Source organism: Bubalus kerabau, chromosome 23 (assembly GCF_029407905.1).
Source record: "Bubalus kerabau isolate K-KA32 ecotype Philippines breed swamp buffalo chromosome 23, PCC_UOA_SB_1v2, whole genome shotgun sequence".
NCBI classification, from domain to species: Eukaryota; Metazoa; Chordata; class Mammalia; order Artiodactyla; family Bovidae; genus Bubalus; species Bubalus kerabau.
This window is the reverse complement of record NC_073646.1, coordinates 3,536,252-3,559,241: the sequence shown is the minus strand read 5'-3', so window position 1 is coordinate 3,559,241 and position 22,990 is coordinate 3,536,252. Positions and strand designations below refer to the sequence as shown.

At 54.9% G+C, this 22,990-nt stretch overlaps 2 protein-coding genes across 9 annotated transcripts; both read right to left on the bottom strand.

Moving 5' to 3' along the window:
- Positions 1-728: 728 nt before the first annotated feature.
- On the bottom strand, positions 729-6,729 carry ZNF213 (zinc finger protein 213). 2 transcript variants are annotated; one of them, XM_055562283.1, is made up of 7 exons: positions 6,415-6,729; positions 5,616-5,898; positions 4,135-4,634; positions 3,421-3,544; positions 2,914-2,978; positions 2,585-2,708; positions 729-2,258 (listed from the first exon to the last, which is right to left on the bottom strand). In XM_055562283.1, the coding sequence occupies exons 3-7, from the start codon at positions 4,531-4,533 to the stop codon at positions 1,600-1,602; spliced, it is 1,371 nt and encodes a 456-aa protein (XP_055418258.1). In that variant the 5' UTR covers positions 4,534-4,634; positions 5,616-5,898; positions 6,415-6,729; the 3' UTR covers positions 729-1,599. The 2 variants fall into 2 exon arrangements, with proteins under 2 accessions (XP_055418258.1, XP_055418257.1); XM_055562282.1 differs by lacking the exon at positions 5,616-5,898.
- A 4,310-nt stretch (positions 6,730-11,039) lies between these two features.
- Positions 11,040-21,615, bottom strand: ZNF205 (zinc finger protein 205). Of its 7 annotated transcripts, none has more exons than XM_055562272.1 (7): positions 21,494-21,615; positions 20,675-20,817; positions 16,824-17,037; positions 16,476-16,567; positions 15,981-16,101; positions 14,471-14,575; positions 11,040-14,211 (listed from the first exon to the last, which is right to left on the bottom strand). In XM_055562272.1, the coding sequence occupies exons 2-7, from the start codon at positions 20,729-20,731 to the stop codon at positions 13,145-13,147; spliced, it is 1,656 nt and encodes a 551-aa protein (XP_055418247.1). In that variant the 5' UTR covers positions 20,732-20,817; positions 21,494-21,615; the 3' UTR covers positions 11,040-13,144. The 7 variants fall into 7 exon arrangements, with proteins under 7 accessions (XP_055418247.1, XP_055418251.1, XP_055418249.1 ...); XM_055562276.1 differs by having other exon boundaries at positions 14,471-14,572; positions 21,494-21,614; XM_055562274.1 differs by having other exon boundaries at positions 21,334-21,572.
- Between the last annotated feature and the right edge of the window lie 1,375 nt (positions 21,616-22,990).

Sequence of the window (22,990 nt, the reverse complement as noted above, 5' to 3'; positions counted from 1 at the left end):
ACTCTGCTCTCCAGGGAGAGCCCCGCAGCTTCATTGGGGAAATGGGGTCCATCCAGCGACCTCGGGATGAAGCCTGGGTTACATGGGGGCCAGAGAGGCTGGCGCACAGACTGGGGGACAACACATCTTGTCTCGGCTCACCCCCACTGTCTCACAGGTGGCCCCAAGGCCACCACCTGCTGAATTGGAAAGGACTTGACAAGGTAGAAAGTGATCTCAGCACACACCCACCAGCTCCGCAGGAGCCCAGGCCCGGGCCAGGCAGGGGAGGGTCAGACGTGGAAGTCTGCTTGGTGTCCATTTCATCTCAGCAGTACTCGCTCCCTAGGGTCCAGCACAGCATCCAGGCAAGAGCATGAGCCCCTGCCCTGGCCAGTCACGGGCTCCGAGCTGTCTCATTTCAAGGGACAGAGCACGGGCCCCAGTGAAAACCCCAGCTCCCAGTTAGCCACCCACTCTCCTGCGGGGTAGGGAGGGGTGTGCCGGCTGTCCCACCCTGAGCTGTCCTCAGGCCGGGGCAGGTGCTAGTGGACACAGGGACGCCCCTGAGGCTCACGGCAGCCCCTGGGGCCCAGGCCACCCAGAAGCTGAGACGGTGGCCCCACCCGATGACGGTCCAGCACCATGTGCTACAGAACCACCAGGGTCAGGAGGCCCAGGATGAATTCCAGGCCCCTCCACCCCCCACTCCCAACAGCCACCAAAAGAACAGACGCTTGGAGAAAGTTTCCATGTTTATTCTCACCTTTCTGCTGCCCTTCTAAGGCCAGCTGGGCCAGCTCCTTGGGAGGGCCTGTGGTCAGTCCCTGTGAATGCCCTTTTGCAGGGACTGCAATGCCTCAGGAGTCAGCAACAGCGTGCCGACAGAGCACTAGCATCAAGTACCGTAAACCCCGAGACTCGAGGGGGTGGGGGGCAGTGGGGGCAGCCGGCCTCAGCCGGCCCTGTTCTTTGTCTGCAGTTGGCCTCTGTCCCTGGAGCCCACGCCGCCCTCCCCAGCTGGTGGAGGGTGACTCTCGGGAACTCAGCTTGGGGCAGGTTGGCTGAGAGCAGAGGCGGGCAGCTTCTGGGCCGCTGGGACAGGCCAGAGCGGCTGGTGCCTGGACATGGAAAGGGGTGGAGGCCAGCAAGCCTCTGAGCCCAGGATTCACATCTTCACAGGTGTGGGCCGACCCCTCCTCTAACCCCGACCCCAGCGGCACCCTGAGGCTTAGCCTCCCTCCCACAGGAAGTCACAGGATGGCAGGACAGAAGGCCTGGCCCATGGACCCAGCCCAGAGGCTGGGAGCAAAGAGCCACGGGGCCAAGTAGGGCTGAGGAGGGCTCTGGGATGGGGACTCCAGGCCCTGCCCGAGTCCTGACTTCCCTGTGTGCCAGCCTCTCCCCCGTGCTCAGGCCACCCGCCTGCAATGTGCTGGGGCTCCAGGAAACGAGGGGCAAGAAAAACCTTGGAGCATTAGAAGTCTGGCAGTTAGGTCACGGAGGACTCCACGCCCGGAGGCATCAGCCAGGGTCCCAGGAGGGCAGGGCCGCCGGGTTCCATGAGTGGGAAGCTGCACTGGGATGGTGGATTCGGGTGGGTGGGTGCCGCTCCCGCCCTCAACCCACAGGCTGGGCCATCTTGGCGTGCAGGCTCTGGTGGGCGATGAGGTGGGCGCGCTGCTTGAAGCTCTTGTCGCACTCGCCGCAGCCGAAGGGCCGCTCGCCCGTGTGCACGCGCCGGTGGTCCAGCAGGTAGGAGCGCAGTGAAAAGCTCTTGCCGCAGTCGCTGCAGCCAAAGGGCTTCTCGCCCGTGTGGATGCGCTGGTGGTCAGCCAGGTAGGCGCTGCGGCTGAAGCTCTTGCCGCACTGGGTGCAGGAGAAGGGTTTCTGGCCCGTGTGCACGCCCTGGTGGCGCACCAGGTCCGAGGAGCTGCGGAAACTCTTGTCGCACTCCTGGCACTTGTGCGGCTTCTCGCCCGTGTGCGTGCGCTGGTGGCGCGCCAGGTCGGAGCCCCAGCGGAAGCGCTTGCCGCACTGGCCGCAGCTGTGCGGCTTCTCGGCCGCCAGGTCCCGGAGCTGCCGCCGGCGCGTGGGCGGCCGGCCCCGCCGTGCCCCCACCACCCGCCCCCGGGGCGCCCCCGGCCGGGCCCCACCCTCCCAGGCCTCGGCCTCCTCTGGCCTCCAGGACGCGGTCTCGTCGCCAGCAGCCTGGTCCGGGAGCGCCGTCACCACCTCCTCCAGCTGGGACTTCTCACAGTGGCTCCTGCGCCCCAAACCTGCAAGGGGTAGTAGGCAGCCTCCTAAGTGCCACGCGGTTCCGGGGCCACAGAGGAGGGGAGCAGGAACGGGGCTCCGGGCTAGCGCTGGGCGCTCAGTCTGACAGCCCTGCGCTCCAGCAGACCAGCCTCCATGCAACGGGGACATGAGAACGACGGCAGAGAAACCGTTTGGAGCACCCAACGGGTTTGCCAGGATTCTGGAACAGAGGTATTTACTAACTACAGACCTAACCGATCTACCGCACCTTCCGCTTACTAACTACAGGCTTAAACAATCTATGCCTGGGATCCCACCCAGAGCCCCGGCTGTGCCCAATGCTTACCCAGGGCAACATTCCGAGAGTTCTCCCTTTTTATGTCCCAGAAGAGATCCCTCTGGGCAGGGTCCAGGGACCCCCATTCTTCCCGGGAGAAATAAAAGGGAATGTCTCCAAATGTCACAGGTCCCTAGAATGAGGTGAGGAAGCCCAGCTCAGAGTTGCCTTGCTCAGGGCTCCCCAGGCAGGTATGGGTGGAGATAGGAAGGGCGCTGGGATGGGAACAGGATGGGTCCTGGCAGGAAAAGGATGGATGGAGGAGGCCTTGGTGAGAAGGAGAGATCCATTTCAGGGACTCATCAGGGTCAGAGGGGACAAAGGGACGGGTAACTCACCCCAGAGGCAAAGCAGGTATCTGTCGTCTCTCTGGTGCTCCCCTGTTTAAGAGCTGGAAGCTGGGCTGTGGGGAAGAATGGAGCCTCAGAGAGCCTGGCCCAGGCCGGCAGCAAGGGCTCTCACATGCTGTCTCTCTCTCACACACACACACACACACCACCCCCACATGCCTTGCACACACACACAGACACACACACACATAGACACATGCCATGCACACACCACACACACACCATATACCACACACACACCTTACACACACACGCAACACACAGACACATACCACAGAGACATACACACACCACACACACACGCCTTGCACACACAAAACACACCATACACACATGCCTTATACACACACACACACCACATGCCTTGCACACACACACACATACACACACCCTGCCTTCCTGGAACAGAAACACCCTACCTGCTCCCCTTAGGGCAACACCCGAGAAGGACTCAGGCCCCTGACCAGCCACTCTGCCACCTTCAAGCTTACTCACCACCACGGCTGTGCGGCTCCCAGGGTACAGGTGGCCGGCTTTGTGTCCCCGCCCTCCAGGGAGGCCCCTGGGCCTGGGACCCCTGGACTGCAGCCTCAGGTTCCGCCCGCTCTGAGGGCACATCCTGTGCAGGAACCACAACACGCTCATCAGCATCGAGACCAGACCGGGGAGACAGAGTTTAATCCCTGGGAAGGAGACACAGGACACATTCCTCAGGAGGCTGGGGGTGGGCAAGGTGGTCAGCACAGAGCCCCCGGGGAGACCAGAAGACACTGGGCAGTGTTATCTGCCCGACCAAGCATGAGGCAAGGACCAGCCTCCAAAGGCCAGAATCAGAAAGCCACTTAGCAAGGGGCCGTGGTGGGAGACCTTCCTGTCAAGGGCAGGACCCCACTCCCAGGCAACACATCAGCATCTCCCCAGATGCCTCCCAAGAACACAAATAAACGTTTGCAGATCCTGTGCAGCTAAAAGCTGCTTTCTCGGAGCATGCGTCCTCTGGTCCTGCTGCTGCCCTCCAAAGTCACCAAAAAGAAACCAGATTCACTTGGACACACATTATGACAAGCTCCCGTGGACATCCCTCGGCTCTCCGTGTCCTTCCCAATCCCCCCCTCTGACCTATGGAGGACTCCTCTCTAGGGAGACAGCCAGGTCTCCTCAGTTCACGTGCCATCCAGGTGCCCCCAAGGTGGAGGAGGGGCCCCTCACCTGTGACCAAGCTTTCACTGGCTGCTTCTGCAGGTCCTCCACCAAGGCGACAGCCTCCTCGCCACTGCCTGGGCACCGCTGGCACACCCAGTCCTGGACACCGATGGGCAGCACGCTCAAGAACTGCTCCAACACCAGGAGCTCCAGGATCTGCTCCTTGGTGCGCAGCTCGGGCCGCAGCCAGCGGCAGCAGAGCTCCCAGAGCTGGCTGAAGGCCTCGTGGGGCCCGCCCGCATCCCCATAGCAGAACTGCCGAAAGCGCCGGCGGCACGCCTCTGGGTCCCCGTGGTCCTCTGGCTGGGCAGGGTCCTGCTCCCAGGAGGAATCTTCTACCTTCACGATCAGAAGCCCTTCTCCCTCCTCAGGGGCTTGGTCCTGAGGCTCTGGGGGGGCTGCCATCGCCCTGGCCTAGGGCTCAGGGCCAGTCAGCCTCAGCCTGGGTCTTCAGTCTCCCAGAGGGTTCCCCAGTGGCAGCGGGACTGGCATCTGGACAGGCACTCCTGGGGAAAGAGCAAAAGAGTGTGTGTGTTGGGGGGCGTGGTATATGAGCAAGCACCGGCCTGGAAGGACGTCCAGGGGCTCTAGCTCCAATTCCTCCTGACCCTAGGGCCTTTTATCGACGCTCCTCTGATGTTTAGCTCATGCTTCTCTCTCTCTCTCTCTCCCCCCAGTACAGGTGCAAGGCCCCTTATCCTCAGTTCCCAAATCCCAAACTCCCAGGTTTTCACCACCTGGTCTACTGATGTGAGATGAGCATATTTATAATTTCCTTTTATCCCAGGTAATGTAAATGTTCATATGTTGTATGGCAGAAATATTACTGTATTTGTTCAGTTAATAAAAATTCATCAAGCTGAGCTCTTTTTTTTTTTAGTTCCACCAGTTTATTGCTACCAACCCATTTCCCACAATCCTCATGCAACGTGCTCAGTCATGTAACCCCATGGACTGCAGCCCGCCAGGCACCTCTGTCCATGGACCTTTCCAGGCAAGAATATTGGAGTGGGTTGCCATTTCCTTCTCCCAAGCTGAACTTCTGATGTATTTTCTGTATATTAGTCTTCAATTAAAAAAAAAAAAATTCTTTTAACTGGGAATTTTGTGGCAGTTCAGTGGTTAGGACTTGATGCTTTCACTGCCAGGGACTTGAGTCCAATTGCTGGTTGAGGAATTAAGATTCTGCAAACTTTGTGGTGCTTCCAAAAAAAAAAATTTTTTTTAAACTAATGTTTTGATTACTGAGTGTTGTCCCAGATTCTCCTGGTAGTGTTATTGTTATACAATATATGTGCTGTATTACCTTTCTCAATCTGAAAACTTAATTCCAAAAGACAGACACCACCTGGAGCCATCCATTATCCATAGATACACATGAACATGACACATACTTATACCTTATTGCAACTCTACACGACAGTGAAACGTGTGTATTTTGGGTTTCTACAATTGCTTTTTTTTTAAAGTAATTTTAATTATTTTACTTTTGGCTGCACCGGCTTTTCTCTAGTCGTGGAGACTGGTGGGGCTACTTTCTAGTTGCCCTGCGCAGGCTTCTCATTGAACTAGCTTCTCTGGTTGCCCAGAACAGGCTCTAGGGCACAGCGGCGACGCTGGTTGTGGCACGTGGGCTCAGGAGTTGTGGCGCACAGGCTTAATTGCTCCGCGGCCTGTGGGGTCTTCCTGGATTGGGGATCCAACCCATGTCTCCTGCACTGGCAGTCGAGGACTCTTCACCACTGAGCCACCAGGGAAGCCCTTTAATTGCTTTTTTGTTTCAAGAAAAAAGTGATTATGAACCATTGTAATAAAAGGAGGGATTTAAACAATACAGTAATACATTAAAGAGAAATTCTTCCTTCCACATTGCAGCTGCTCCCCCATTAACAGTCTGACAGCTGACCTCCCAAATCTTTCCCGGAGCAATTACTGGAAATGTATCCACAGAAATGGGGGAGGGAGGGGGGGGAGTGCTTTGTGCGTGTTTTTACATAAATGAGTTCTTACTGCAACACGGTTTAGTAATCTGCCTTTCTACCTAATAATGCTTCTTCAGCAGCCACTCTAGGAGATTCTGCAGTACAGATATACTCGTTTCTTAATGAGTACCCATCCCAGCTGAGCGAGGCACTCAGATCGTTTCCAATTCTTTTCTACTATACGCGAAGCACGTCCTTTACTTTATTCTCCTACTCCTTACAAAACCCCTGAAAGGTACGCTCTCCACGCTCATCCGCCAGTGACCGAGGAGGAGGCTCCGCTCGGAGAGAGCCAGGGACTCACCAGAGTCGCTCAGCAGGACTCGGCAGTCGGGAGCGCGGACCCGGCCGGAGCCCCGCCAGGGTCCCAGGAGCCTTGCCTGCCCGGAGATGAGAGGCGGAGGGGCGGGCGGCTGAAGCGACGCCCCAGGCTTTCCCCTCCGCACCTACAAGCGCTGCGCGGCCCCTTCGGCCTAAGCCTCCGGGGGCTGGGCCGGGCCGCCCAGAGACCGGTACTAAACCTAAGGAGCCCGGCGGGCCGCGTCGCCGGTCCCGCCCCTCTCTAGACACACACCGCCCACAACCGCCCAGGCGATCCCAGTTTCCGCCGCCTGCTCCAGGTGCCGGAAGTTCGCGCGGGGCCCGCCGGGAAGCGACATAGCGCACGCGTCGAGGCACGCACTAAGCACTACACTCCCCAGGAGGCCGTTCTCCCACTATACCCGCCTTCTTTCTGACGGATGACCAATGAATGGGCAGAATTCCCAAGGATGGCCAATCAGAAGGCAGTGACCCATGCGCAGCCGCACCCATTCCCTCAGTCTGAGGAGACTCGCACTGTCTTCATCTCTCTTGGTTTTTCTGTCTTTTTGTGTGTGTGTGTGTGTGTGTGTGTGCTGCTCTGGCCCCTGAAGGGCGTAAAGGGGAAGCCAAGACTGGCCTGGTGGGCAGACATGGCTTATCCGAGCTACGAGTGGGACGCCAGCTCCGCCGGAAGGGATGCTCAGGCGCGGACTCTTCCGTCAGTCCTCGGCATTTCCCGCTCCAGAGTGGGTCGAGTACTGAGGGGACCGTGGTCCAGGAGCTGGAGCTCGGCGCTGGGAGACTCCTTTATAGCTTATAGGGTCCCGCCCAAGCCTTCATCTGCTCTTAGTGGATGCTTACTGTGGAAGCAGTTCAGTGAGGGGCGGGGGACCTCCGGCGGCGATTCTTTGTCCCTGAGAGTCGACCAGGGTCTCTCAGCCGGACGCGGCCGTCGGCGACGCTCACCCCGAAGGACCCCCGCCCTCTGCCACCGATAGATTTGACTGAAGGACAGCGGGGCTCTCCGGGCTGGGGACAATCTGAAGCAGGGGGGCCGCATCGGAAAAGCTTTGTACATCTGTCCGTGCTCCCACCCTCTTACTCGTTTTGGAGATCTGAGGCGCCAAAATCTTTTTCTGAAGTGGAAAATCCTTTCTTGTCTGGTTGTTGTTTGATTATGCAAGAATTGCATCCTTAGTGTAGGCAGGAAAATAAACTTGTCAAGGTATCCATATCCACAAAGCTAGCTTCCTCAGTCAGCTCACGTGGCACTCCATCAAAGTGGTTTTTCCTAACCCTATGTAAACAGCTCCTGCCCCCTACCTTCCCCCGCTGTTATGCCTCTGCCCTGCCTTATTTTTCTTCCTAACTTTTATCGCTACCTGATGTATCTGTATAATATTTAAATCCATTACTCGACTATAATTTTCATAAGATCAGACTTTTCATTGCTCTACTTCCATCACCTAAAATATTGTGCCCGGCACAATATTTGTTGAATAACTGAAGATAAAAATAACTGAAAGGATATCTAGTAAGGTCATTCAGAAATAAGCACTATTAATATTTCAGTGTTCTATGAATATTTCTAATGTATATCTGGAATCGTTCTATTTAAGTAATGTTTCGTTGGCTCAGAAGTCTATCGAAGGTATGTTTCCAAAGCAGCATTTATAAATAAAATCCATCTTGCAAGCTGCACAGTATTCCAAAGCAGGAAGGTTCCATATTCCAGTTAAAGTCTCTTACTCGTGGACACTTAGGTTGTTTCCATTTTCCCGTATTTGTAGATCTTTACTGCATACACCTTTCTGTATTTGTTCGAACAACTTACTGGACGGGAGGAGCCCATTCTGTTCTATTGAGACTGATGACGTGGATGTTATTGGGTCCCTCGCCGCCCCCTACTGGCCCCAGTGGGGAACGGCACAGGAGATTTTTTTGCATTGTGGCCTTAGTGTTCTTCCAACGCCCTCTCCTGACAAAGACGAGCATCTAATTGGCTGGCGAAGGAGAAACGGCTAAGAATCTGGCTCCATTATCACAAAGGACCAAAAGGGTTTATTGGGGGGGTCTGAGAGACAATAAATTAATAGCCGACACACCTACCAAATACTCTATTGGGCATTGCTGGTAGTTGGTAAATTATTCGTATGTAATTATATTGAAGTTGACCATCTTATTGCATTTTCTTTTCCTTCTGATAGTTTTAGTTTATTTTTCTAGCTAGAAAATATAAATATATATTGTAAAGAGTAAAATTTTTCTTTCCAGAAAAGTTATATTCATGTCTAGAATTTGTACTTATTATTTTTCTTTGTCTTATAGCATTGTCCAGAACTCCCAAAGTGTTAAAAATCAGGACAGGGACTTCCCTTTGGTTGGGTAAACCTCTGGACTTCCAATGCAGTGAGCCGATGTTCAAAATCTCTGGTCAGGGAACTAGATCTCACATGACACAACTAAGATCCTGGTGCAGCTACAAATAATAAATGAATGAATAAAAAGAAATAAATATTGAAAAAATTCAGGACAGCAGGCATCATTGGCTTGGGTAATGAAAATACATTTTGTTTGTCTCTGATATATATCCATGCTTGTATTATGGAGCATCTATTCTCATTTGAAGAAGAAAGACCTAGTGGTTCCTCAGTATCAGTTTTCCCTTTCAATAGTAAGTTTTCAGTGGGCATATGGCCCTTAAAAATAAAGAATATGTATTTCCCAGTCTACTGCATTGAAGTATGGCCATGTATTTATACTGAAGACAATGATACATGAGCAGATGTGCTGTATGTATCTTACTAGAAAGGGGTTCTGTCTTCCTATTCTCTCTTCCCCAACTGCTAGCAGGAATTTGGACATGGGGGCATGGACCATGCAGATGACACTAACCCTATGGGTGTCAAAGCAAGAAGGTGGAAGTGCCTGGATTCCTGATAATTGTGGGTGGATTTATGCCCAGATGATGGTGTAAGAGAGAAACAGATACTGAAATTAAGCCACTCTTATTTTGGATCTCTATTTTAACCAGAATGTAAACCCCAACTAGCATTACTGCCTACTAAGAATTTATTCTTGCCTGGGAGATTGCATGCACAGAGGAGCCTGGCAGGCTACAGTCCATGGGATCTCAAAGAGTCGGACACAACTGAGTACACGCATGCACACACAGAGTGCACTTTATGCAGGGGTAGCTAATTTCCTCACCTAAAGTCTTTCCCCATCTCAAGCAAATAATGTTCAAATCCTTTGACCTGAGTCTCTCTTCTCACCCAGCCTACTGGAAAATTGACAATGGTTCTAGTGCCTTTCCTGTCAAATCTAAACCCAAGCTAAAATCAGATATTCTCCCAGTCTTTAAAGAAAAATGGTAAAAATACATATTTTTTATTTTTATAATTTCCCTATGGGATACTGGATATTCAGAATTTCTATGTGATCTTGACTAAATCTTGATATTATGATTTTTCTAGGAAATCATCCCTTTCATCAACAATTTCAGATTTATTAACATGAAGTTGCACATAATATTCCCATTTGGTTAAAATTTTAAAAATTGGCACATATGGTTAAGTCCCACTGCTTGTTTGGGGTCAGTGAGGTGAGATTTTAATGGTGGTGGGGCAGCAGGCTTGGAGGAGTCTAGGTATCTCCTGACTTTGTGGATTAGGGCTGCCGTGCCAGTCCTGCCATAAGCTATCTCCAGCCCACCTACAGGTGTTATCTTAAGAAATTCACTTCTGTCTTGTTTAAGATCATCTTTATTTTGGGTCTCTATTATTTGCAGTTGAACTGAATCCTGATTCATTACCTCATAGGGTTGTTATAAAGATTAAATAAATGAGAGAATACACATAGACCACTTAGCCTAATACTAACTTTTAACACAAGGAAACACTCAATAAAGAATGGTTATTCTCAGGGAATTATGCATCACCAGGAGCCTATCAAACGGTCATGCCACAGGAAAGAGGACTCATGCACGAGAGACAGCAGGAGTTAGGACCTCCCAGACATCTTTTCCACTTTGCCTGGAAGATTTGAGCCCAGCTTGTTCTGGTCAGTGGCCTGTTGGATCTTAATCATTAGGGCTCACCTGGAGCTTTGTTAGTTGAGAACAGAAAAACTGGCATTAGTTCCAGGAGGTGACAGGCACAAGCCACAGACTCCTGCCTCTGCAACCCAGGCAGGAAGCCTGCCTGATCACACATCTCTGGATGGCCGAGGAGCATGAGAATGCGGACGCCACGGTAGGACCATCTTCAAGAACGCCCGTTCTCCACCCTTCACAAAAGACACCAGGGAGAAATCGCAGGCCACAGCCTCTCTCAAGTCTCACCTTTCTAACCAACCCCCACCCCTCCCTTCCACTACTGGTGTCATTTCAACTCCTGGAACACCAATCTCTTCCTCAGGGCAGGGCTTTTATCCATTCTGTTCCCTTAGCTTGGAAGGTCCTACCCCCAAAGCCTGAACGTTCCTTCCTGGGAGGGGCCGTCTCCGACAACCAGTACCTAACATCCTCCCTTACTTCACCCGGTTCCATTCTTTCTGGCATCTGTCACTACTTGAAAGTAATGTATATGTCATTTATACGTTTACACTGCTTGTTAGTCTCCCTTACCAGAGCGGAACCCCTTGAGGGCACGGATCTTGTCTGGCTTTTGCATCGCTTATTCTTCGATATTTAGCAAAGGACCTGGAAGGCACGTTTTCATTTCGTATTTGAAAAATGAAGGAGTGAATGCAGCAAAGCCCCTATTTAACGTTTCCTCGCCCTTTACCATCCACCCCTGCGCGCCACTCATCACCACGTCCCCCCTCCAGCATGGACTGTCTCACTTTCCCCGGGTCCCAGCAAAAGAATCAAGGTCTTCTTCAGGCCGTTTCCACACCCGACTCTTCCAGGCAGCCCAGTTAGGCCCTGCTCTAAGGCTCAGCAGGTGTTAGTGTGCCGGCAGGAGGAGTCTGGGCTCTCGCTGAGCTCCTGTGCCGGGGCCACGACTCGCCGGCTACCGTGCACAGGCCAGCCATTACCAGGGCCTAATGTGGTCTCTGGGCTCGGGCTCCCGGGGTCTCTGGGCAGCAAATCTCAGCTCTTCGCAAGAAGCTAAGCTGGAAGCGGCTGTGGCCCTCGCCCTCGCCTTCTGTCCGCCCCCTCTCTAGGACGGCAGGAGGTTTGGAGTCTCGGTGGTAGGCCAGGGGCCTGGGCTGAGCGGAAAAGACAAAGTTCCAAAGCCCAAAGCGCCGACCAGTTGCCAGGCAACCGTGCGGCTTGGGGGCGTGAGGGGGAGTGAATGCCTAGAGAACAAACATCGGTCGTGATTGGTCACTTTTGCTGGAGCCCACCCCTAGCTCCGCCTCGACACTTGATTGACAAATGCCAACGTGGGAGGGGCGGGACCTTATGGAACCCGTCCTCCTGGATATGAGGCGACACCCAGACCGCCAACTCTGCGAGGTCACACGAGTTTGGGAGGGGCTTCTCAGGCTATCGCAGTGGTGAATCAGCCAACGTCCCCGACCCGGCCCGGCCCGGCCCGGGGACGGCATTATGCCTTTAACAAGGACTTGGGCCGGAGAATTCCCTGGCGGTCCAGTGGTTAAGAACTCGAAGTTTTCATTTCATCAAGGCCAAGGGTAAAACAGGCAGGCAGGCTCAGGCAGGGCAAATTACAAAGGACATGTACTATAATGAAAGCTGAGCGCCAAAGAATTGATGCTTTTGAACTGTGGTGTTGTTAAAGACTCTTGAGAGTCCCTTGGACTGCAAGGAGATTAAACCAGTCCATCCTAAAGGAAATCAGTCCTCAATATTCATTGGAAGGAATGATGCTGAAACTCCAATACTTTGGCCACCTGATGTGAATAACCAACTCATCTGAAAAGACCCTGATGCTGGGAAAGATTGAAAGCAGGAGAAGGGAATGACAGAGGATGAGATGGTTGGATGGCATCACTGACTTGATGGACATGAGTTTGAGTAAACTCCAGGAGTTGGTGAAGGACAGAGAAGCCAGGCATGCTGCTGGGGTTGCAAAGAGTCAGACACAACTGAGAGACTGAACTGAACTGTGCAAAGAGGCCAAGGAAGTTAGAAGGAGAGGGAGATGGCATCAGCCTCAGAAAGGACCAGGAGAGGTAGGGGGTCCCTGTAAGTGAGAAATCCTCACTGGATTGAAGCTGGGACCCCAGGGATGCGGGTGAAAATGTGCAGCCACAAAATGCAGGCCCCAGAGCCTGAGACAGGAGACAAGGTAGGCAGAAGACACTGAGCATGAATCCCCATGCTGACTCTGCCCTGCTCCCAACTCCCTAGGAAAAGAGGCATGGCAGGGTCCAGGGCTCAGTGGGAATTCCTAATGACAGCAGCAGCAGAAGTGGCCGGTTGGCTTCAGGTTGGAAACCTCTAGATTCTGGAATGGGTCCCAAGCCAGGTAAAGGCTGCGGAAGAAGGTGCCTTCTCAGAGGACTGAGTGAGAATGCCTAGTTGCCCCGGAAGGCTCCACTTTCCCCACGAGTCCAGGATCAGCTTCCAGGGCCCCATGAATGGAAGCTATAGGCTGTCGCTTGAATTCCAAGGCCTTTAATTTGCAGCGAGCATGCCTGGTCCTCATCTGAGCTCCTCCCGTGTTGCCACCCCCATGCCAGCACCTCCCCGCCTCCCTTCCTGGGTCTCCCAGGTCACACTCCCACACCAGATGCCCCGGCCCCTCCCTCCCAGCCTCCTAGGTAGGGGCAGGCGGGGGTGCTGCCAGAGTCCCGGCCGCCCCCAGCATCAGCATGGCCAGGGCCTTGGGCCCTGCCGTGTGGATCTTCTCGTGCCGATGCAGGTTGGAACGCCGGCTAAAGCTCTTGCCGCACAGCGGGCAGGAGTACGGCCGGACGCCGCGGTGGGTGCGCTGGTGGGCGGTGAGGTGCGAGCTGTGGCTGAAGCTCTTGCCGCAGTCGAGGCAATGGTAGGGCTTCTCGCCGGTGTGTGTGCGGTTGTGCGCAATGAGGTTGGATCGCTGGCTGAAGCACTTACCGCACTCGGGGCACGGGTAGGGCTTGACCCCGGTGTGGGTGCGCTGGTGGGTGACCAGGGCCGAGCTCTGCGTGAAGCACTTGCCGCAGATGGGGCACTTGTGCGGCTTGGCGCCCGTGTGGGTGCCCTGGTGGGTGACCAGGTCCGAGCGGCGGGTGAAGCGCTTGGCACAGCGGTCGCACACATAGGGCTTCTCGCCCGTGTGGATGCGCTGGTGCTGGATCAGCGTCGAATGGTGGCTGAAGCTCTTCCAGCAGGATGGGCAGGTGTAAGGCTTCTCGCCCGTGTGGATGATCTGGTGCTGGATGAGGTGTGAGCTGCGGCCGAAGCGCTTGCCGCAGTCCGTGCAGGCGTAGGGCTTCTCGCCCGTGTGCGTGCGCCGGTGCGTCACCAGGTGCGAGTGCCAGCTGAAGGCCTTGCCGCACTGCTCGCACTTGTAGGTCTTCTTGCCCGCCTCGCTGTCCAGCGCCAGGCCCTCCTCGCTGCTCTCGGGGGCGGCCGTCCCCACTTCTCTGGGTTGCTCTGGGAAGTGGCCCTCCTGGGTTTTCGGGAGGTCAGTGTCAGGCGGGGTTGATTCCGGCTGTGCCTCCTCCACGGGACAGGGCTGCACATCGTCCTTGGCTGGCCCTGAGTTCTGGCCGCTGGCTGCTTGCTGCCCGCACCGCGGGGCCTCCCCCTGGGCTCTTCCCACTCTGCTTTTGAAGGACTTTGCATCGCCAAGGGCTCCCAGGGATGCAGCTAGCTCCTCCTTGTCCACCTCCACCACTCCTGGATAAACAGTGTTTCCAGCAAGAGAGAGGCTTTCATGAGGGCCCCAGGGGAGTTCTGGAGACGGCGATGAGGGCAAGCACCTGCGGGGCACCCTAGAAGCAAGAGCCACCTCCACACAGGAGGGGAGGTGGGTGGCCCCACCCCAGGAGGGGCTGTGTGTCTGCACCCCACAGGAAACAGCCCGTGCTGACCTGGGGCATCAAAGAGTGACAGCCAAGACCCCACTACCCTGCCCACCTGTCCCCTCTGCACGCACCTCTTTTCTCCTCCTCCTCATGTCCCAACTGCCTGCTGGAGCCCGGGGCCTCGCCCTTGCCCTGCACTTGAGAGGCCCAGAAAGGTCTGCTGAAGGGAAACCCTGCTTGGAAAGAGATGCTGCGCTCAGTCAGGGCCCTTCGGGCTGCACAGTGGGAGATACCAGCACCCACCCCCTGGAGAGGTGATGGAGCGAAAGAGGGGGTGCAGCTTTGCAAACACAGGGCAAATCCAGATGGCCACACCCTCTCAGGACACAGTTTCCCAGGCATTGTCCGACACTCTTCTCAGGGCTGGCCACCCCTGTGTCACACAGCCCCCAGCAGTGGCCCCCTCACTCAGAATCCAGATGCATCTTCCTCTCCTGCACCTGCACCTTCCCAGGACCACAAAGAGGGCTCCTGGGACAGGGGCAGTGGGCAGAGAGAGGCCAGCGAGAGGGCCAGGGACACCGACCACCATAAGTCAGGGACCATGGCCCATTTGCCAAGTCCCCCAGGTTTGAGGGCCTAGGAATTCTGGTCAAGCCAGGAAGACAGCAGAGGGGGCCCGGGCTTCATGACCTGATCCAAGCCCCATGGGAGGGAAGGAACGTGTGGACCAATGGGTGGTTTAGGGCATTCATGAGGCCCACCATGGGGCTGCAAGTGGAGGTTGGTTCCCTCTGATCTCCCAGGACTTGCCTGGACCCGCTGGCCGAGGCCCCACAGAGTCCCAACACTGGGTGGCGAGCAAACCTGAGATAATTACAGGCGTGGGCAGAGCCACTGCTGTGACCCTGAGGCCCGCCACCCAAGCCAGAAAGTGGAGTCACCCAGTCTGTGGCTCCACCGGGACTCGCCGGTGTGTAACAGACAAGCAGACAGACTGACTGACCAAATGAACGAGTCAACGCTCTGATTTTCCCATAAACCCTCACAAAATTCTGTCATGAAAACTAGAGCCTAAAACTGAGGAGTCAAAGCCCTGGGACTTAAATACTCACCATGAGAAAAACCAAGGGAATCAAGGCTCCTCTGAGAAGAGGACAGGGCCCTGGGAGGGGGATGTGACAGCTCAGAGTCAAAGGCCCGGAGGGACCAGCTGGCACCGTTTCCCGTCCCCTGGGCCTGCAGCCTGGCCCGGAGCCAAGCTTTCTGCTCAGACACCTCTGAAGCTGGGCTTGGAGGGGAGAAGGGGAGCTACTGGAAGGAGCTAGGGAAGAACTAGAGCACAGTCTCTAGGGGGGCATTGTCCAGCATGGCAGCTGCTGGCCATGCGTGGCTACTTCAACTCAAATCTGAGCTGATTAAAATGAGATAAAAGAGCTCAGTGGCTCCAGCTGCATTTCAAGGACTCACTAGCTACATATGGCTTGTGGCCACCACATCAGCACAGAAAGAACACGTCTACCACTAGGAAGGTTCTATAGGACAGCGAGGTCCAGATGAACTGCAAGAGGGGATTCAAGTCCTGGAAATGGGAGAGGAGGTGGCAGTGGACGGGCCCCGCTCTGATTCCCCAGCCCTTACCCAAGGAGAGCCCGCTCCTCTTCTGCAGGACCTCCCTGTAGAAGCTCTGCTGGGTATGGTCCAGCCGCCCCCATTCCTCCCGGGAGAGGTACAGAGCCATGTCCTCAAAGGTCACCGGCATCTGAAATAACACAGAAGGCCCCCTCTCCAGGACATGCCCCATCTCCAGGATTCATCGGGACATGGTGGAGGCGCTCAGTGGTGCCAGGACGAGGACAGACCTGGACCCCCATCCTGCCGACTTGGGTGAGGCCCGCCCTGGGTCTGCTGGTGAAGCAGGGCAGCTGCCTAAGGAAGACTTTTGGGGGCAAGAACCATGCGACTGTGGACAGCAGAGGAGAAAAGCAAGACTCCCTTTCGGCACCACTTCCAAAGCTCAGGGTCTCTGGCCCCCACCCTCAGGTCCCGCGCTAGGATCTGGAGCACAGCTCCGTCACAGATGCTGTCCCTCCACGTCCTTTGGCTCTGCCTCCAGCCCTGGACATGGACACTCACCTGGGACCAGGCGGTGAGGAGCGCTGCGGCCATCTGCCGGTCTCTGGTCCTCCCCTCTCGGGAGAGCACAGGGGTCTGGGGGGCTGGGAGGGCTGAGAGAGGAGAGAGGTCCTCAGGCGGCCACCTCGTCCTGCCTGGCCCTCCTGCTCCCGGGAGTGAATGAATGCCAGGCCCACCAGGGACCCCCTGCTGCCTCCAACTCCACCCCCCAACCTGACCCGAGAGGAGGGTCAGTGGGCTCTGAGGGTGAGTCGGGCAGCTTCTGCAAGAACGGTGGGGCAGACACCTGGGTCTTCCTACCTGGGCTGGGAACAGGGAAAGGGCCCCTCTCCCCGTTCCCTTTCTCACCTCCTCCAGGCAGGAAACACACTTTCTCCTTAGCGCCCTGGCTTAGGGGCACCCAGCCCCGCGCTCCTTCAGCTCTGGTCTCCTGCGACACCCCTTCAGGGTGCAGCTCCTCTGGCTCCATCTTGATGTGGGGTGACTCCCGGGCCTCTCCTAGAGGCACTGTCCCCTCTGACTCAGAGAGCATTTCTGGACAAGAATGCCCATGACCTGGAGTCTAGGAATGACGGCTGCATCAGCACTGGGACGGAGGATGGGAGACACAGAGGCAGACCCCGCGGGTGGCGGAGCGTACACCCAAGTGCAAGACTGCCCTGCTCCCCTCTCTGTCCCCAAGACCTGCACACCCTGGTTCACACCCACCAGCAAGCAGGACCGTGGGGGAAGGAAGGGAGGCTGGACATGGCCCTGCAGGTGCCCACAGGGCAGACACCTCTTCCCAACGTGAGCCTCACACCTCCCACAGCAGTGTGGATTGTTGTTCTCTAAAAAAAAGCAAGAGCATTCCAGAAAAACATCTATTTGTGCTTTATTGACTATGCCAAAGCCTTTGACTGTGTGGATCACAATAAACTGTGGAAAATTCTTAGAGAGATGGGAATACTAGACCACCTGACCTGCCTCTTGAGAAACCTATATGCAGGTCAGGAAGCAACAGTGAGAACTGGACATGGAACAACAGACTGGTTCCAAATAGGAAAAGGAGTATGTCAAGGCTGTATATTGTCACCCTGCTTATTTAACTTATATGCAGAGTACATCATAAGAAACGCTGGACTGGAGGAAGCACAGGCTGGAATCAAGATTGCTGGGAGAAATATCAATAACCTCAGATATGCAGATGACACCACCCTTATGGCAGAAAATGAAGAAGAACTAAAGAGCCTCCTGATGAAAGTGAAAAAGTTGGCTTAAAGCTCAACATTCAGAAAACTAAGATCATGGCATCTGGCCCCATCACTTCATGGCAAATAGATGGGGACACAGTGGCTGACTATTTTTCTGGGCTCCAAAATCACTGCAGATGGTGATTGCAGCCATGAAATTAAAAGATGCTTACTCCGTGGAAGGAAATTTATGACCAACCTAGAGAGCATATTAAAAAGCAGAGACATTACTTTGCCAACAAAGGTCCGTCTAGTCAAGTCTATGGTTTTTCCAGTGGTCATGTATGGATGTGAGAGTTGGACTATAAAGAAAGCTGAGCACAGAAGAATTGATACTTTTGAACTGTGGTGTTGGAGAAGACTCTTGAGAGTCCCTTGGACTGCAAGGAGATCAACCAGTCCATTCTAAAGGAGATCAGTCCTGGGTGTTCATTGGAAGAACTAATGTTGAAGCTGAAACTCCAATACTTTGGCCACCTCATGCGAAGAGCTGACTCACTGGAAAAGACCCTGATGCTGGGAAAGATTGAGGGCAGGAGGAGAAGGGGATGACAGAGGATGAGATGGCTGGATGGCATCACTGACTCAATGGACATGGGTTTGGGTGGACTCCGGGAATTGGTGATGGACAGGGAGGCCTGGCGTGCTGCGGTTCAGGGGGTTGCAAAGAGTCAGACACAACCGAGCGACTGAACTGAACTGAATACATGAGGAAACAGTGTAGTTGGGTCGGGTGAATAGTGTTCCTCCAAAATTCATGTCTACTTGGAACCTTATTTGGATTAAAGGTCTTTCAGATGTAATGGAGTCTAAGGTCCATAGAGTCGCAAAGAGTCGGACACAACTGAAGCAACTCAGCACAGATGTAATGAGTTAAGGATCTTGAAATGAAATCATTCTGGAATCAGTTGGGCCCTAAATCCAGTGACTGGTGTCTGTATATAAGGAGAGGACACAAGGATTTCCCAGTGTTCCAGTGGTTAGGACTCCAAGCTTTCACTGCCAAGGGCCAGGGTTTCATCTCTGATGGTGGAACTAGGACCCCACAAGTCAAAACAAAACAAAAAAATAGACGGCATAGAAACAGAGGCAAAGCCACGTGAAGTTGTTAGTAGAGATTAGAACGATGCTGTCAGAAGCCCAGGGACACCTGGAGCCACCAGAAGCTGACAGGCAGAAAGGATCCTCCCCTAGAGCCTTGGGAGGGGGCCCTGCCAACATGTTGATTTTGGGGTTCTGGCCTTCAAATGTGTGAGAGAATAAATTCTGGTTGTTTTAAGCCACCCATTTTGTGGTCCTTTGTTACAGCAAACACAGGAACCTAACACACCCAGGCTCTGAGATCAGACAATGGCCCAGGGTCACAGAGCTGGGAGTGACTTGACCAAGACTGGAACTCAAGTGGAGCTGACCCGCAAGTCACCTCCAGGGCCACCACTTCTTGAAAGTGACAGGAAGGCCTGTGGCCTTGGGCTGTTTCAGGCCTTACTCAATTGGTCAAAGAAGCTGGAGTTTCTGATTTGGAAAAAGTCTAAGAGTACCTCTAAATGTGTTGAGTCCCTGCATCCATCTAGGTCTGATGGAAAGAAAACTCCCAGGCTCGTCCCCTTCAGCACTGCCTCCCACAGTGGGACTTCCAGGGCCCTCCCTGCCCCCTTCACAGCAGCCTCAGGGCCCAGCCCTCTGGGAGGCTGAGGGGCAGGCTTTGGAGTCAGGCTGCTGGAGCTGAAATCCGTAACCTCTGGTCACTAGCCTTTCAGCCCAAAGCAGAGCAGAGCATTGCAGAAAGTCACTTCCCTTGCACTGGGAGGTCCTGTGAGGCCTCATCTCACCCACAGCACTGGGCACCAGCCAGCCTCCTGCTGGGAACTCAAGTCTATCCCTCCACCTCCCAACCACCTGGGTACAGGTTAGGGTCTGGACGAGAAACACCTCAAGCCGGGAGTCAGAGTGCCTGGGAGCCACATGGGCCCGGTGGCCTCTGAGACCCAGCTGCTCTACCTCCGCACTGGTGACACGCGAGAGCTACCCTCTCCAGAAAGTTCTGGATGAACAAAGAGCGGTGCTGGTAATTATTATTTTCACTCCCCTGTGGGAGCTGACAGAATCCAACATCAGCAGAGAATGCTATGGGCCTGTGAGGCCCATTGGGTGTTACAAAGGCATGATGGAAGGGAAACTGAGCAGCGGTAAAAATTCTTTGTACTTCTATGATATGAACACAGAAAACAAACACTTGATTTGTCTTTGCACTTGCAGTCACTGGAATCTAGTTGAGGAGTTCCAGGTTTCTCTGACCCAGGATCTAGTTGCTATGGGTGGTGCTGGTTTATAACCTGCAGTAATGAGCTCCTAGGGGCTGACGAGCTGCACAGAGATGACTCCCCTGCCTATTATCTTCTCCCAGCCTCCCCACCACCTGGCGAGACAGGTGGGTATGGCAGGCACATGATCCACATTTTACAGATGACACGCCTGGTTCCCAGAGGCCAGGGGCCCTGCACAAGGTCGCACACTCAGCTGCAGCTGACTCAGGTTCCCCCACGGCTGGTGACCCTGGTCCTCCCTCAGGTTGTTAATTACACACACACAGGTACAGGAAGGACTAAGTGCTCAGGCCCAGAGTGAGAGGAGCTGGGAACCCAGGCAGAGGGGTGAGGCTTGCCATGTGCCCATTTGCCCAGAGCAAATCCCACCTGTAGGACCCCCCATGCAACCCCCTTACCATATTATGTAGCTTTTGGTCTGCTGACTATGAATTCACCAGGCAAAGGAAAACAGTCCCATAGAAGTCAATTCCCTGGTGGAAGGTATTTCCCATCATACCTTCTCTTCAACACCCCCAAACTCATTTACCAGCCTTGCTCCCTCAGAGAGTCTAACTCTTTCAAATGCCCTGCCCCGAAAATCCCCTCCCACTCCAATCCTTCCAGTGCATGCCTCCCCTTCCCAACACCCCATTCATACCTCTCGGGCTCTCTCCTTGTCCTGGGCAGCCCGGATGTCTCCCTCGTCTGCAGACATTTTTTTTTTATCTCAGAGCCAGAAAGCACCGTTGAGTCGTTTTGTGCTTTTGTTGGCCAAGCCCCCTCCAGCTTCTGGCCAGGAGCCTGGAGGAGCAGAAGGAAATCAGCCAGCGTCTCCTGGACACCCCCTGAAAGCCCCGAAATCCCCACGCGGGACCAGACCCATCCTTGGCCCCAATCGGACGTAAAGCCTCCCGGACGCCCTCCAACGGCCTCCCTCTCTAAGCTGTTTTTGGTTCTTCGCTCTGACTGAATGCTGTTTTCTGTGATCCCCTTTATCGCTGAAGCAACAACTCCGAATCTCAGAGCAGCTGGGTTAGGGAAAGCTGGGGGAATTTGGAATCTGTATCTCCCGTCACCAAGAGCGTAAAGATCTGCAGAGATGCTACCAAACAGGTGCTGAGTGGGGCCCCGCCCGCCGCAGCCAGCTCGGCGGAGGAATCGAGGCTCCGGAGTCTCCCGGCCCCGGACACACACACACACACCCTGCCCTCAACCTGACTCGGTCCCACCTGGGATCCCGAAATTGAGCCGCCCGCTCTCAGCAGCCCTCCCTGCGGCTGCAACCACCCGCCCGGGCCGGGCGTCCATGCTGCTCACGGTCCCGCACGAATGATGTCCTTCCTCTCTCCGAACCCGGTCCAGGCCTCCTCCTCTCCCCGCCAGCCCGTAGCCTTCCACCTTTGACCCCGGCCCCTCCTGCCAGCCGGCCACCCTCGCGGCTCTCGGGATCCAGGCGCCCTCCCAGCCCCGCTCTCACCGACGTGGAGGCGGAGGGGGCGCTACGGTCGGCGGAGCCCCCGCCCCCGGGGAAAGGAGTCTCCGCAGCCTGCACCGGGCGCAAGGAGCCGGGTGGAGACCGGGATTAGGGACGACAGGAAGTCCCTCCCAGATCCCGTTCCCCGCGCAGCTGCAGCCCTACAGGGTTCCCAGCCTGGAGGGTTCCGGGTCTGGGGTCCCGAGGCCGGCTGCACCTGCTCTCGGCCGGCCAGGAGATGACTCCCCAGATCCTCCTTGCTGGCTCACGACCGCTTTACCCGGCCTGTACTCGTGAAACCAGCCAAGCAGGGGCGCCAAAGCGGGAACATAGATTTTATCGAAGGATTTTGATATTTGAAAACGTTTCAGATTTGCAGCTGTCCTTACAGGACGGACACTGCCTTGTGGAGGGACACGGTGCTCCTTTTCAGTACACAGTTTCTGAAGGTCTTATCGGTGTCTCCGTGGAGACATCCTTGGATTTCATTTAAGGCTCCCAGAGGGGTCAGCAGGTCCTCTGAGTTCACCTTAAGGCTGGCATGGAGGTCTCGCTGCCTAAGAGCAATCCTAGGAAACAGAGAGACCTGGGAACAACTCTCTACCCACAACTACCCCCACATGCCTCACACCTTGGAAAGATGTGGGATTAATCTGATTTTTTTCCAGACACCTTCCCCCCACCCCCAGCTCCCTCTCAAGGCTAGGGATAAAAGTGACATAGGGGCCTGACCCAGCCACCCCTTACCCAGCATGGGGTCCCAAACCCTCAGACAGCCCTCCCTGCGGCTGCAACCACCCACCCGGGCCGGGCGTCCATGCTGCTTACGGTCCCGCACGAATGATGTCCTTCCTCTCTCCGAAACCGGTACAAGCTTCCTCCTCTGCGCACAGGAGAGGGTTCATAGTCCACCTCTGGTGGGTTCATAGTCCACCTCTCTGCCTCTGACTTTCCTTCGGACCCTGAGGACTAAGTTTCCCAAAATAGGAGAGCAGAGACTATGCTTCACTTCCTGGGGCAAGGCACCCATTCCTCCTTAACAGGGCACAGGAGACCGGGTGTCAGGAAATGGGTGAGGGTCAGCCCTGTAGTCAGATACCAGGAAGATTCCTCCTGCAAATGTTCCCAGGTCCCCTGCCTTCTGCCCATCAGAGTCCTCCGAGATGCATCCACGTCACCCAGGAAGACAGACACCACTGGCCCCTGTACCACCCCCCTGGTGTGCTTGCTGTGTGCGCTCAACAAGGGTTTAATTAAAAACAAAACAAAACAAACAAACAAACAAAAAACCTTAGATCCCAAAACTTAAAACTTAGGAGAGTCCCCATAAGATTGACTGTCTTGAGAAAGAAGAACAACCAGAGCAATCTTGAACCCATATTTCTCCCATTAGGGAATCTGCTCTCAGTTTACCACCTTTGGTTCCCCACTTGGCCCTTGCAGCATTTTTGGGGTTTGCAGCAAATTGGGTTTGCAATTCTGCTTGTGGAGTTCAACTTG